The sequence below is a fragment of the Pinus tabuliformis genome, chromosome Q (genome assembly GCF_031772625.1).
Source record: "Pinus tabuliformis cultivar Carrire ecotype Pingquan chromosome Q, CPIR1, whole genome shotgun sequence".
Taxonomy (NCBI): Eukaryota; Viridiplantae; Streptophyta; class Pinopsida; order Pinales; family Pinaceae; genus Pinus; species Pinus tabuliformis.
This window is the reverse complement of record NC_142296.1, coordinates 1,157,017,880-1,157,034,103: the sequence shown is the minus strand read 5'-3', so window position 1 is coordinate 1,157,034,103 and position 16,224 is coordinate 1,157,017,880. Positions and strand designations below refer to the sequence as shown.

The 16,224-nt window shown below is 37.6% G+C and overlaps 1 protein-coding gene across 1 annotated transcript in view; it reads left to right on the top strand.

Moving 5' to 3' along the window:
- Nucleotides 1-806: 806 nt before the first annotated feature.
- Nucleotides 807-16,224, top strand: part of LOC149223750 (sister chromatid cohesion protein PDS5 homolog A-like) — a 328,487-nt gene continuing 313,069 nt past the window's right edge. Inside the window, exon 1 of the mRNA XM_089387987.1 lies at nucleotides 807-1,112. Within this exon, the coding sequence (XP_089244113.1) occupies nucleotides 981-1,112 (132 nt within the window). The 5' untranslated portion in view covers nucleotides 807-980. The remainder of the gene's footprint in view (nucleotides 1,113-16,224) is intronic.

Here is a 16,224-nt window from a genome sequence, read left to right as displayed (position 1 = left end):
TCTATGTATATTATAACTTTGGAGTTATATGGCAAATTCTAGTCTCATTTCAATCTTCTATATTAATTAGATAATCAAAACCAACAAATTAAAAATAATTAAAATTCAACTATCAAAAATAATAAATTAAAAACAATTAATTCTCTAATAATTATTACTTCTAAAATACCTTTGATACTAAAACACAATAGTCCTTCTAAAATATCTTGGATATAAAACACAATAATCCTTTAATCCATAAAAAAAACCTACTTTTCATTATTAATGACAATGACTATTAATTATTTTTTAATAAAGAATCTAATTAAAACACCCCTATATGATATTAATTTCTTTTTGTATAAAGGCACTAATCAAAACAACCCCATTCTATTTAAGTATTGAAAGGTTTCCGCAATGAATTATATTAGATATCATTTTTGGGATTCAACTGCATTAAGTAAGTCATTCATCTATAATCATTTTCATGAAAAATAATTGTAAATAACTAATTTCTCATGATTTTTAAGTAATTCACTTACCACTAATTACAATCACTTAATTAATTACTTTTTATATAAAAACACTAATAAAACAACCCCATTCTAATTACTCATTTCATTAATTTTTGTATAAAAAAACTAATTAAAACACCCTACACTTACCATCCCAATTAAAAGCAACGAAAACATTTTTAAATGCACTAACCTTTAGCATTAAATCTTCCCAATCCAATATTAAGCCCTCAAAATGAGCCGGAACTAGAAGCTTCACAAAGATGTTCTTAAGAAATTATTAAATCCGAATCCATTTTTACCATCGCTATTCGCTGTGCAGTATATATAAGAAACCTGGAGCACACGGGTTTTGTCGGGCCGCAACTTGTAATAGCTTCAACTTGCCTGTTTCGAGCTGCTTAAACTCTTGCACGCTAAGGGTTGGCTGCCAATATTTTTGATTGAGCTGCGTCGGCATTTTGAGTTGATTCCCGTTAAGGTCCAATGACGAAGCCCGACCTCACTCGCAGGCCGGCGACTACCGTGGCTCCCCTCCTCGCAATGAAATTGTGCGAAATTGGCAAGAAACTGAAGAAAACTCGCTTCTCGAAAGAACAATTACTCGAGATCTTGGAGGTAAGCTTTACTTTCCACTATATTTAGTACTAGAATAGTAAAAATAAATTGAAATTTATATAAGATTTGCAGTTTTGAATTTTTCTGAATTGGTATTAGAAGAACGGCAATGCGTTAAATGAACATTTTTCTTTATAACTATTCCCAATTATTCAGTTGGCAAAAAATGCAAGACTCTACAATATGATAAATTGGGAGGCCTATGAAATTTCATCTTGTCTCATTATTCAAGAACAATGAAGATATTGGCGACGGTGCAACAACGACTAATTTGAAGGTGCTACATCATTCGCTGCGAATATTGTCCGTGGTTTAATAGATATCAGATGCTCAGCAGTCTTCTGCATTTTAAGCGATGCGGGAATTAAAAATTAGTCGTAGGTTGACTTGCAATGCATTCCTACTCAATAGACTACGAGAAATGTGATCTCTAGCCTATCTAGTGAACAGTACCGTAGGGAAAATAATATGGCCAGTTTGAACTTTGAACATTACAATGAAGACCCTAATCCCAAGGTTATTGCCGTGCCTAATCACTGCATTTAACAATTAAGTGGTTTGAGATGACTCCACACTCTACCAAGATAACCATAGCACTATTTACATAAGTTAATTGAAGCCTCCAATAGCATAGTGGTAAGTGTGCCATTATAACTATTTTCCCTGCAACCTACCTGGAATTCATGTTTCCGCATAGCGGAAACAAAGGCACACTTGCAGTTAGGATGACCGCTATATAATATAGTGGAACATTTTCAATCACAATGTATTTGCATCCCAGTTTTTACAAGGTACATTTTGCATGCCCTTGGTATGGACCCTTTATGATCTCACGTCCATATTGCATTTCAAACTAATAAATGACCTTCCTACTTTTTGTGCAGGGCAAAAATTGAAACATAATGTTATAATGCATACAAGAGTAAAGATGGACATAATTATATTGGTACCAGTAGTAAAGACATCACAAAGTCATCTTGTTGATAACCATAAATGATAACAATAAGCACTGAATAAATGGGAAGAAAACCTTAAAGTTATGTTTCCAGTTGTAGTCTTTGTTGCAATAATTATTAATATCACCCCAAAAGTCAGAAGATGTCAAATGACCAAACACTTTAAGAAGGTATTATTAGTGATAGTAATTCGGTTGCTCAGGTATCACGAATTACTTAATGCATGAAATATAAGGTGACTCATCTCATGTATGCAATGATTCTATTTGAATTTAATATTGTATTTCACATCTATTGTGTATATACTTTATCATTTTCCTATATGGTATTATAATAAGATATTGGTTCCATAGTATGTGAAGCTAAATTGAGTGAAATGTGGAAATATCTAAAAGTTTCCAAAATGGATACAACTGGAAATGTGAACCCTCCTCCCAAAATGGAAATGTTATATATATATATATATATATATAAACTGTGATGAAAATATTGTATTAAATCAAAATCTGCGTTTAGATCGTGGCCTGTACAACAGGGGAGTACAATGAAAATTCTTCGAGGCCAACTATACTTGTAACCTCACAATGATCTTTATTCTCAATATCTATTAGCCGTTTTACTATCCTAAAGGACCCATGGTCTTTGGAGGTGTAGATTCTCCAAAAGACTTTAGATATAGACAAAATTTACATTGCATATTAGACCCATTGTTAAGGAATAGTTGCGAGGGAAGGAATACCATTTCTCATTAGGACTCCTGCGTCCAAGTTTACACATTTATTGGCGAGATCATCTGCAACAAAATTGTTCATTCTCAACACATGAAAGAAGCTAATAGTAGAGAAGGCTAGTTTCAGATTCCTGATTCAATCAATAATGCTTCACAACTTGCAATCCTTAGGCAAAGATCCATGAACAAGGTGATCGATAACCAATTGCAATCTCCCATGACCACCAAATCTTCAATGTTTGCTTCTTTGGCCTGAAGGAGCCCTTGCAGTAATTCACATGCCTCTGCTGCATTATTTGCACAATTGCCTAACCCCCAATTGTACTCAGTTTCAATTTTTCCTTCGGGGTTGAGATAACCCCTCCCGTTTCTTCCACCCCCCACATATATACATATATATTATAATAATAATAATAATAATGATATTTTTACAAATAAGTTAATAACACCTTATCTTGCAAGAAAACCAATTGTGAATCTCCCAACACCACCAAATATTCGATGTTTGCTTCTTTGACTAGGAGCCCTTGTAGTAATCCATATGCCTCTATTGCATTATTTGCACAATTGCCTAACCCCAACTATACTCAATTTCATTTTTTCCATCGAGGTTGAGAATGACCCTTCTTGCTCTTGCCTCCCCCATATACAATATTATTATTATTATTTTTTCAAATAAGTTAATAACACATTATCTTGCAAGAAAAAAAGAATGAGACACAAATTATATTTTACAAGGCAAAATCCAAAATCCTTTATAGATGAGGCTTTACATCCAAGATTCCAAAATCAACCTTTATAGATGAGGCAATATGTGCTAAAAATAAAATAAAACATGTTCTAAAGACAATTACAATTACATATCATGCAAAGAGCTAAAGTGAATTAGATTAAGGAGTGAATTAAAGTTAAATTTGATAATAAATTTAGCGCTTTTTGGCCATAGAAGGACCCCATGTTCTTCTCAAAAAAGTCAAAAACAACATTGAAACGTTTAGAATTGGCCCAAAATGGCCCTAAAACACCTTTGGTCATATCATATGGTGTTTCCAAATTGTGAAGTGCTATACGCTACAACTGGTGGCATTTTGAGGGTCGTTTAGGGCATGTTTCTATGTTTCGTGGAGTTTTAAGTACTAGTACGACACTTGTGGTGGCATTTCCTACAACATAGATGTGAATATTAAATTTGGCATTGTTGAAAGTTGTAACTAGTTTCGGTCTTCATAATTGTGTTTGGACCATGAATTGATGTAATTATTATTGTACTTGTCAAAAGAAAGAAAAAGAAAATATATTTTGTAAAAGAAAAATTATTTTAAAATAAGTTTCTTGCCCATTGGTCTCTTGTCTTAGGTCAAAGCACCCATTGAGTGCTCTAGGGTTTTGTATAAGAGTCAAAATCAAGGTCATAATGTAAAGTCCCTTGGAGGGCTCATGTATCAAAGCAAAGAAATGTATTTTATGTAATAAAAGAGTCTAGGAACCACCAAAAGGGTCAGGTCGGCCAGCCCATGATGTCTACCTAGAAGAGGCATGTGCACCCACTCAAAAAGCTATATAAAGCGAGGAATTCGACCTCCATTAGACACACAATCTTGGCATACATTTCTTTGATTTGAGGCAAGCGAAAAAGAAGTGTGAAGGAGCTAGAAGAAGGCAACGAAGAAGAAAGGAGGATCTGATCTCTGTTTGCTTCCTTCACACATGCGAGTTTTCTGTGGAAAACCACAGGTCCGAATTTTGTAGAAACAATGACAAATTCGTGAAGAAGATCTATGGGTGGCTGGCCTGGTCTTTTGGTGAGTGGTCTTGTGTCTTGGTCTTGGAAGTCTTCATTGAAAGAAATTCTATAAGAAGAGGAAGTTCTCTGGGTTTTCCCCTTGTGGGTTTTGCCCTGGCTTGGAGCCTATTTCTGGTGTTCTCTATGTTTGTGATCTTCTTGTTTGGCATTTATCTTGATGATGTTGAAATGAACATAATAATGATAATGATAAAGTATTAATATACCACAAGTAAATGTCAAGTTAAAGAGAAATCAATTGTAAAAACCCTAAATTAGTTTTCCCTAGATTTCTCAACAGACACAATGTTCCACCAATTTTTTGGGATACAAGAATGTGGGGATGCATATTAGGGACTTGTGGAAGCACCTTCAAATTTTAGGGAATGCCAAAAGGGATGTGAGGGTCTTGGACATAAGAGACTCCACCACAAATACTAAAAAATAAAAATTAAATGTGTAAAAAAACATAAACATTACATAATCATTGAACAATAAAATATGAATCAAGCACATATCTGAATTAACTTCCCAATTCTCCTTTTGCACTTTAATATTCGATACTTACTTTTTAAAATAGTTGTTCTCAACTTATGTTCACATGGGGCACATGTGAGGTTCCTATTGTTGCAATTGCTTGAACCATCTTCTTGTAATGAGGAGACTGAGTAACATGAAAGAGAATTTCATTGGCAAAAGGAATTTACTAATGGCATCATTTGTGTCATTTTGCTACTACATATTACATGTCTAACTATTTTGCACCTATTCTAGATAGAAGCCTTTATTTTCAATGTACGGGTGGATGGTGTGAATGTTAAATTTCTAATACCAACAAGATTTATTTTCTCACGACAATTTAATTTATCCCCAATTTATTACTTATTTACCCAAATAATAATTGGATCATCGAAAAATAAAACCATTGGTATCTTCAACTTCTAGAATAAAAAATATGCAGCGGAAATAAACCAGAGAGATCAATCACACATTGCAAAATTAATTAACCTATAAACAATTCTCCGTCATTTGACTATCTAGAAAATTGGGGTTTTCAACCCAACAGAGGTTCAATTTGGAACCTACAACTTGACTCCCTTAGAATGAATTTGGCCTAGGTAAATCGACCTCAAGGAAATCTACCTCCAGATGGAATCACTTCGAAGAAATCAACCTCCAACAATCAGATTTGCACCCTCTAGCAACTCGATCTGCGCCCTTCCGCTAATGCGCACTAGAAAAACCCCAACACTTCAACAACTCGGTCTCCTCTAGACAAACTCGATCTCCTTTTGACAATTCGGCCCTACAATCTCCTCCAGCTCGACCCTCTTGGATTTGCTCAAACCCACTTGCTCTTTTCCTCCTATGAGCATTGATCACTGAGTCACTCACACTATAGAGAAAATTGCTTTCTCTGAGTGATGACTCACTCACACACTTGTGCTCTTCATTGTGTCTTCACCTCCATCGCTAGCCTCCATTGATAATCTTCAATGAGTCCAAATCTCTAATCCTGATCTCCCTTTTAGAACATCTTGAATCTTCTTTCTAGAAACATCTTGAAGATTCCTTCTAGAAACATCTTGAAGATCAACGATTGAGATTATTTATAAGTCACTTAAATAATTAAATTATTTATCCTTAGAAATAACCCAATAGCCCACAATAATTAATTGACTTTAATTATTGTACTTTTCCTAAGTTAAACTTAAGAAAGAAGACATAAATCACTAGAAGAGGCAAATAATGTTTTCCACATGCTAAGACACCAAGCAATTGTAGAAGGCCTTCCGTTGCTACTCACATCAAAACTCTCTCCTAGCAAGGAATGGATTCTCCACCACCCCCAGCTTATCCTGGTACTTCACAAACTTTCCCTTCACTAGAGGCTTCATGAGAACATCTACCACTTGCTCCTCTATATAAATGTACTGCAATCTCATAGCACCCCTTTGGACCTTTTCTCTGATGAAGTTATATCTGATCTTGAGTTGCTTGGATAGATCATGAAACACAAGATTCTTAGAGAGCTTAATGCTATAGTGTATCACCATTGGCCCCATCTACAGATGAAATAATCCTGCAAGCATCTGGCGAAGCCATACTGCCTCATAACTCACCATACTCGTTGCCTTGTACTTACCTCTATTGAATTGAGTGCCACTGATTATTGCTTCCTGTTGAACCATGAGATCATGGCTCACCCCAAGCTGAAACATCCAGATGTGGACTTTCTGTCCACCACACTCCCTTTCCAACCATAATTTGTGTACCCCTGCATCTCCACTCCTCCAACTTTAACATATCTTAGTCCAAAGTCTGCTATCCCACATAGGTATCTCAGCACATGCTTCGTTGCTACCTAATGAAGCTGTCCACCATGAACTAGTTGAGTGTATTCATCGCGAAACATATATCCGGCCTAGTTTTGACCAGATACATCAAGGAACCTATCATTTGGCTATACAATGTGGGATCCACTAATTCACCCTCATAAGCGCTCAAATTCTTTAGGTTAGTGATCATAGGTTTAGACATTGTTGAAGGAAATGTAACTAGGTTCGGTCTTCATAAATGTACTTTTGATATTTGTACTTATTCAAGGAAATAAATATTATTTTTATAATATATCTTAATGAGTTTATTGCTCATTGAAATAGGTCTAGCACGTGTTAAGCGCTATAGGTGAGTCAAATAGTCAAAAGGAAATGTTGAAGGCCTTAAGGGCATGTTACACCATGTATGATTATGTATGTTACACCATGTATGATTATGTATTAGGGTCAAGAGAATACCTCCAAGCAAAGTCAAGTCTTCTCCTAGCAAAGACACCATCAAAAGAAGCAATGGCACCATTAAAAGCACCTATCGCAGCAAAGGAAGACAAGTTAGCCTCAAAGCAGCGAGTCGACCTACAAGTAGGCCTAAAGGAGGGACAATCCTCTATATATAGAGGCCGTCCACCCATCTAAAGACAACACATTTATAAACTCTAAAATCAACGAAGGTGGAAGGCAAACAAAGGGTAATAAGAAGACAAGGAAAGGGTCTCTAAGGCAGCGAAGAAAGGAGGAAGTAAAACCGAGTCTTAAAGCGCTATTACAGTCACACATGTGAAGAAAGGAAGCCCTACCTGTGGTCAGAACAACACCACTATAACAGTCATATATTTTTGTTGGTTGGGCTAGATCATTAGGCCTATAAGGTCTCTCTCTCAAGCGTGGAATAAGGCTATACAAGCAAAGCTAGAAGGAGAAGTCTAACATAATTCTAGTGAGGGTATTCCCTCACATGTGCAAAGAACTAGAGTTGCATTACTGCTGCTCTAAAGTCTGCAATGTTTGTGAAAGAGAAGAAGGCTCAATTGGGAGGCAACAAGATCATCTCCTTAAGTTTGGAAGGCTCCATCACTAGCACGATAAGAAAAGATCAAGGGTCACTCTAAAGTATACAATGAAAGGTCTCTACAATTGCCGGAAGAAGTGCCGAACAAAGAAAGACTAAGTGCTAGAAGGAGGAGGACAAAGTGCTGGAAGAAGAAGTAATCTTGAAAGGACTTGACTTGTGCTTGGGGGATATTCTTGTCAAGGGTCTAGGGTTTGGCATTGGTCAATAAAAGGCTTCAATAAGAGAAACTTACTAAAGAGTTTTCCTCTCAAGAGAAGAGAGGTTTTGGCCCTAGCAGAGAGCCAACATCTTGTGTTTGTTCTATGTTTGGATAACGGTTTGATGAAGCGCACACACATGCATTAATAAGCAAAGAAGAAGATTAAGCTAACAAGAAAATTAAAAAGACATCACAAATGGTTATCTATTCCCGAAGAATCACTCTACACCTAATTTCCCTAGATTCTTCAACAGACATAGGCCTGCAATCCTTCATCCTGAATCTCCTCAAGATCTCCATTGCATACTTGCCTTGGCAAAGGAAAATCTTTCTTGGCTGCTACCACACCTTTAATCCCAAAATATAATGCATCAAGTTGATGTCCTTAATGTTGAATTCCAAAGAAAGATCCTCCTTGCACATCCTTATGAATTGCTCTGATACCATGTTAAATCTCTAATACCAACCAGATTTATTTTCTCACAACGATTCAATTTATCCCCAATTTATTATTTATTTACCCAAATAATAACAAAATCATAGAAAAATAAAATCACTGGTATCTTTAACTTCTAGAATAAAAAATATGCAGCGGAAATAAACTAGAGAGATCAATTACACATTGCAAAATTAATTATCCCACAAACAATTATCCGTCATTCATTATTCGGAAAATCCAGGTTTTTCAACCCACATAGATACAAGGAGAAATACAATTTGGAACTTGCAACTCAGCTCCCTTTGAATGAATTCGGCTCAGGTGAATCAACTTTCTTCCTTGATGAAATTGATTTGAAGAAATCGACCTCCAACAATGAGATCTGCGCCCTCCAACAACTTGATTTGCACCCTACCACTAATGCGCACTGGAAAAACCCCAAAACTCCAGCAACTTGGCTTCCTCTAGACAAACTTTATCTCCTTTTGACAACTCGGCCCTACAATCTCCTCCAACTCGAACCTCCTGGATTCCCTCAAACCCGCTTGCACTTCTCCTCTGTGCACTAGTCAATGAGTCACTCGTATTGCAGAGAAAATTGCTTTCTCTGCGTGATGATTCACTCACACACTTGTGCTCTTCATTGTGTCTTCACCTCCATCGCTAGCCTCCATTTATAATCTTCATTGAGTCCAAATCTCTAACCTTGATCTTCCCTCTTGAAACATCTTGAAGATTCCTTTTGGCAACATCTTGAAGATTCCTTCTCGAGACATCTTGAATCTTCATTCTAGAAACATCTTGAAGATCAACTATTGAGATTATTTCTAAGTCACTTAAATAATTAAATTATTTGTCCGTAGAAAATAACCCAATAGTCCACAATAACTAATTAACTTTAATTATTGTAATTTTTCTAAGTTAAACTTAGGAAAGAAGACATAAATCACTAGAAGAGGCAAATAATGTTTTCCACATGCTAACACACCAAGCAATTGTACAATACTTTCCGATGCTACTCACATCAACAACGGCTCTAGCATATTGCCTTTGGGAACTTTTTCACTGTTTATATTCAGGTTGAAATGTTACATTTTTGCTAAAAAAGGTCCCCTTTGTGTCTGAGTCATTTGCAATCTCAAGAGTTCAATATTTTTGAAGTAAGATCAACATTTGATATACATTAACTCCTTTTCTCAAAATATTCTATTATATCTACTAGCCTAAGGGTTGCAGATATTGTATTTCCAGCGTTTGGACCTACTACTATTATTTTCTTTGTTTCTTCTAGGTTGGTTTCTTGCATATAATAAATGTTTTTTTGAATTGAATATCTTAGTGAATTCATTGAATCCCTTGCTATTGGTTTCAACTCTACTTTTGTTTTCTTGGCCCATGGCTCCTGTGGTTTCTTCCCCCAATTCTCCTATATGGCTTTTTGTTTTGTAGTAATTGTTAATGTTGTTATTGATCGAGTGACGTGACTCATTTTTTGCAAACCAACTACTATTATTTGCTTTGTTTCCTCTGGGTTGGTTTCTTGCATATAAATGTTTTTTTGAATTGAATATCTTAGTAAATTCATTGAATGCATTGCTATTGGTTTCAACTCTACTTTTGTTTTCTTGGCCCATGGTTCTTCTTGTTTCTTCCCTTAATTCTCCTATATGGCCTTTTTTTTGTAGTAATTGTTAATGTTGTTGTTGATCGAGTGACATGACCCATTTTTTTGAATAGGAATTCCTTTGATAATTAATATGAGTAATCTTTACAGGGTTTTAATACAAATATTGGGCCACAAATGAATCCTCCACAATCAAGTTAAAGACAAAAGGAGTGGGCTAACCTTGGCCAAAACATCCACTCACATAGAGTCTAGAGTCTACATCATATTGTCCATAAACAATAAGTAATTGGCATCCACCTAACTAGATAAACAATAAGAGTAACCATGCCGTTTTTTTGGAGGTTGGTCATGATTGTTTAAGGCAGGGACACAACCTGAAACAAGAGGTTCAACATCAATAGGCTATATTGGGTCAACATTAGTAGGATTTGAAGGCTTGGGCTCCTTTGATATGGTGAGAGCCAACATTGGGAACTGTTTTTTTGGCATGGTGGGTTAGGGGTTCAACATTGGCCATGGTCACTCTTATGCACAAGTTGGTTTGCTCAATAGTGTGGCCTATTGTGATGGGAACCTGAAAGGGTGCTATAGAGGGCCAGGTGGGCCATGAGGACCATAGGAGCTAGTTAAACCAATTAGCTTTTATACATGCGAGATCGATGCATTTAAGTTAAATTAGTGGTTACAATAGTTTGAAGTCTATTTTAGTGTGCATAAACTAAATTGAGCATAGAGAACTTATTTTGACCTTTCAAAGATGGAAGGTCATGCTTTGACGTGGAGGGAGAGTGATGTAGTCACTTGTAGACTCAAATTTGAATTGTTGATGATTAACTGAGAAATGTTCAAAGACCTTATCAAGTCATAGTTCTACCTTGTTGGATAGAAGGAGGAATACAGGGTAAGGTAGCTCCATCTCAAGTTTAGGCAAGGATAGAATTTGTAAGACTATGTGAAATTATTTTGTTGGGTATTCTATACAAGTGTTCAAAAGTGTTCATTAAATAACTGGGAGGCTTGCATAGCCATATTTAAATACAAGTGATACGCTTCAAGCCAAAGACCATTTACGAGGCTTGTGTTAAAGGTTTGTACATTAAGGGGATAAGAGGACACAACCTAGTGCTTGAAAGTAGAGAGAATAGTAAGGGGAGTCCAAACCAGGGTGGAAGAAGAACAATAAAGGGAAGAAGATGGTAGTTATTGCTCAATAAAACCTAGATTGGAAACCCCACTATAAACACCATGATGTTGATGGGCACTCAAAGGACAAATATTGGAAGTTGCTCCTAGAACTTTACCCTAAACATCACCAGTAGCAAAAGGGTAATGATTTGTTGGCAACTAAAACTAGAAATCATATTTGAGAGTAATTCCCATGTTGAAGGAACTATAGTCTGTACATCTACTCACAAAGAGGTAATCCTGAGTGTGTTTAGTCTTGAAGAAGAAAGGGAGATGTTTAAATTATTCCATGTCAAAGTTCAACTTATTTAGTATGAGCTTAACTGGTAGAAAAACTTGGATTGGAAGTGAAAGAGCATTGTGGACTTTATCCTCTAGGATGTATGTCAAGATGGGGAATTGATAGTCTCTAAGCATCACAAGTCCATTTTTTCCATTTTCCATTAATGCAACTTGTACTGTTAAGGTAGTTGTGGATGTGATACTACTTGATGCATGTGTTGATACCAGGGAGCCCATGCATGTACATGTGAGACGTTGTCTTCACATGAAGGGGAAAACATTATTGTTTGATAAAGGATGAGTGGACTTTCATTGTTAATGCTTCGAAAGGCAAATGAAAGCTCTTCTTGATAAGTGCATATTGTTCAAGAAGGCTGATAAGTACAAGAAGTTTGTATCTTTGTTGTTGAAATAGAATTAGTAAAGTGAAGGTAAAATGGAGGTCAAAACATCTTTAGAAGGTTGTGACAAGGAACCAAAACAATAAGTGGAACAACTCATGGAAATATACAAGGAAGTGTTTCAAGAGCCTAAAGGATTTCTATTGAAGAGGTGTTAAAATTGGAAACTAGGGCCAAACTCCATGTGGGTCATCTTATTTATGGCAGCTGATATTTTTCTTGGATTCCTCTCGTCGAGAGGTGTAGGATTGATCTAACGATCATCTGATTCTGACATGTATTCATGGAGATATGAATTTATTTGTATTTCTTGACAATTTGTCAAGGTCGGCCAGCAAGTTAAGTTGTGTTGCACACCCCCAGCTAACCTCAACGTTGCATATAAAAGAAGGAGACATTGTGTCTCATTTCACTCACTCTCATCCTCTCATCTCTTCCTTGTCTCTTGGGTATACAAAAGGAAGGAGGACACAGATCTCTTGGGCAGCTTTGAAGAAGGATGCAGATCTCTAGGGCATCATTGTGAGGACGCAGATTAGGGCAGCGAGGACGCAGGAGGGTACAACCATCTGTTTGGGGTGATTTAGGGCTGTTTTGACCAATGTCTTACCCTCTTTGATTGCGGCTTTGCATGGGCAACCTCTCCTAGGCTAGATGAAGTGCTGCGTTGACTTTTGGAGGGCTGATTTGGGACAACGTTGACTGGTTAGGGCTGGCTGCAGGTTGCTGTAGCTTTCATTGCTGATTTGTCCCTCTTACTTGGACTGTTTTGGGCTGCACATACTTGCTTTTGGAGGTCGATTTCTCCTAGGATATCTTAAGGTCATTGGTGAGCTGTTTGACCAACTTTGACCTTGCTGATTTGATTTATGTTGCTGCTGTTATAAATCACAGATTTGTGATATTGTACTCTCTCTCTCTCTCTCTGCTGAATTATTGAAGAATATAGAAGAATTGATCAAAGGGTTTCCCGCATTGGGGTTTGTCCTTGGCTAGCCGCCCCATCTTGTGTCTCTTGTCTTGGCTTGTTTTCTGTTGATTTTATTTATGTTCTATCAACATTTTACTTATATGTTAATGTGATTGCTATATTGAGAATTGACATTGGGCTAATAAGAAGAATTGAAGTAAATTGCTCTAAGCATAGAACATACCATAATTTAACATGGTATCAGAGCTGAGGTGAAGACAAAGCCCAAGCAAGAGCAAGAGCAATCACCAAAGACAGTTGGAAAAAGTCAAAAGGCTTCATGGGTTCCTCATCACACTTCCCTGCTGAAGAAAAGCTCCATGAGAAGTCTGACTATCACGGATGGAAGATGTCTCTTGATTTGACATTGGAAGAGCAGGAAGTGTTGGATTATGTGAGAGGCAGAATTACAGAGCCTCCATCAAATGCACTGGCTGCTACAAGGAACAAGTACACTAAGGGTGAAGTCAAAGCAAAGAAGATCATCCAGGACTCTATTGACAAGCGTTTGGTGGCCTACGTTTCTGAGCTGAACACCTCCAAGGAGATCTATGATAGACTAGTAAGCTTGTTTAAAGTTAGTGATGCATATCAAGTTTTGTTCCTCAAAAATAAGCTGAAGGATATTAAGAAGGGCAAAGAAGAGGATATTCAATCCTACTTCTTAAGGATCATTGAGATGAAGAATGATCTCCTATCAATTGGAGAAGTCATTGCTGACAGGGAACTGACTATCACTACTCTTGGAGGGCTCCCATCCGATTGGTATGTATTTAGAACCACTCTTCTCAACAATGATCGAATTCTGGGATTTGAGGAATTGATGCGAGGTGCATTCAAGAAGAGACAAGGATGGTAGAGCAAGAAATGCCTTCAAGCAAAGGCAACCCTACTGTTTTCTCCTCTCAAGCTAAAAGGAGAAATAATTCTGGGTCTAAATTCAAAGGAAAGGCCGGATCGAAGGGTGGAAGAAAGGGAAGATGCTTCTCTTGCAATAAATTTGGCCACCATGCGAGGGAGTGTCCAAATATGAAGGATACATCTCATGACGATGATCAAAATCACTCTCGGGGCAACTCCAATCACAATCAAATGAATGGCAGGTTCAATGGCAAAGGAAAGAGGAATGTCGTAAATCAAGGAAGTGGTCAACCCTCCAAGAAAGCAAGGAACTCCAGGTATGAATAAAATGTTGTTAACAATAAGCAAGATGAATATTGTTTGATATCGGCCCTCTCCACTACCTCTCCTCTGGACTCGTTGGGCTATTGGATTATTGATAGTGGTGCTTCAAAGCACTTCACTGGTTACAAGGAAGGTCTCTCTAATCTGATAGAGGAGACAAACTTGGAGATTATTCTTGGAGACAATTCCACCTATCCTGTAAAGGGTGTAGGGAATGTTACTCTTCAATTAAATCAGGGTAACACAATTCATTTGCAAGAAGTCCTATATGTACTTGATCTCAAGAAGAACCTGGTGTCCATTTCGGCAATGGAAGACAAAGGCTACAAGGTGGCCTTCATCGATGGCAAGGTACATGTTGGAAAAAGAATTTTAAAGATGTTTTCACTCTTGGGTTTCGAGTTGCATATTTATATCAAGTTGGAGGAAGTCCGTTGGGAGTCATGTCTTGCGACACATCTCTTCAGTCTGAACTATGGCACCGGAGGTTTGCCCACCTTCATTATAAGGCTCTACCCGATGTGAGACAAATGGTGACAGGGATGCCCGAGTTCAAAATAGAGCATGAAGGTGTATGTTTGGGATGTGCCGAAGAAAAGCTCAAAAGGGGACCATTCCCCTCTAGCCATAGCAAGACCTCCAACATTTTGCAGTTGGTTCACTTCGACATATCTGGTATGATGCCCGTGAACTCTTTGGGAGGATATTTATATTATCTCACTTTTACAGATGACTATTCTCGCAAGACTTGGATATACTTCTTGAAAAAGAAGGATGAAGTGTTCTCTTGGTTCCGTCACTTCAAAGCCTTGATCGAGAATCAAACCGAGAAGAGGATCAAGATCTTAAGCACTGATAATGGGACCGAGGAAGAATCCAATGAGTTCCATGACTTTTGCAAAGAGGTTGGCATTAAGAGGGAGACCACAACACCATACACTCCTAAGCAGAATGGTGTGGCGAAAAGGAAGAATCGTACGATTGTGGAAGTTGTTCGTGCCATGCTCCATGATCAAAGGCTTCCGAAGTTTCTATGGGCCGAAGCTGCCAATATTGCCGCATATGTCCAAAACCGATGTCCTCATCAAGCATTGCATTCCAAGACTTCTGAAGAGATGTTCACTGGTGAGAAAATTGATGTCTCCCATTTTAGAATTTTTGGAAGTCCCGTATATTTTCATGTGTCGAAAGAGAAAAGGAGCAAATTGGGTGCATTTGGAAAGAAGGGAATCTTCGTGGGCTATAGCGAAATTTCTAAGGGCTATAGAATATATGTGGCTAGTCAAAGGGAAGTCGAGATAAGTCATGATGTCACCTTTGACGAAGATATGGCTCTTAGCAAGGTTGACAATCTTCCTATTCTAAGGAAAGATAAAGAAGCTGACACTAGGAAGCCAGATGAGAAGGAAGATGAGACGATGCCCAATGTGGAAGAACCTATGGATCCCATTGATCCCCCTCCGCAAGAGCTTTCCTCTTCTAGGAAGAGGCCCTCATGGCTTAGGGGGACACTTGATGATGCCAAAGGACATATTGCACCTAGAGGGACTTTCCGTGAAAGTAAGAAGCCGACCAAGTATCAGGGATACTTGACCATTATGAGCACCATCATTCAAAATGAGCCTTCATCATTCGAAGAAGCCGTGAAGCATCAAGTATGGAAGGATGTTATGAATGAGGAATACGAGTCCATCATGAAGAATGATGTCTGGAATGTGGTCCCTAGACCCCAGGACAATACAGTTCACCTCGAAGTGGCTTTACAAAATAGAAGCATGGAGTTGATGGGAGTGCTGAGAAATATAAGGCTCGCTTTGTTGCTCGAGGCTTCTCTCAAAAGGAAGGTGTAGATTATGATGAGATATTTTCACCTGTTGCTCGATACACCACCATCCGTTCGATCGTAGCCCTTGCTGCTTTGCAAGGATGGAACCTTCATCAGAT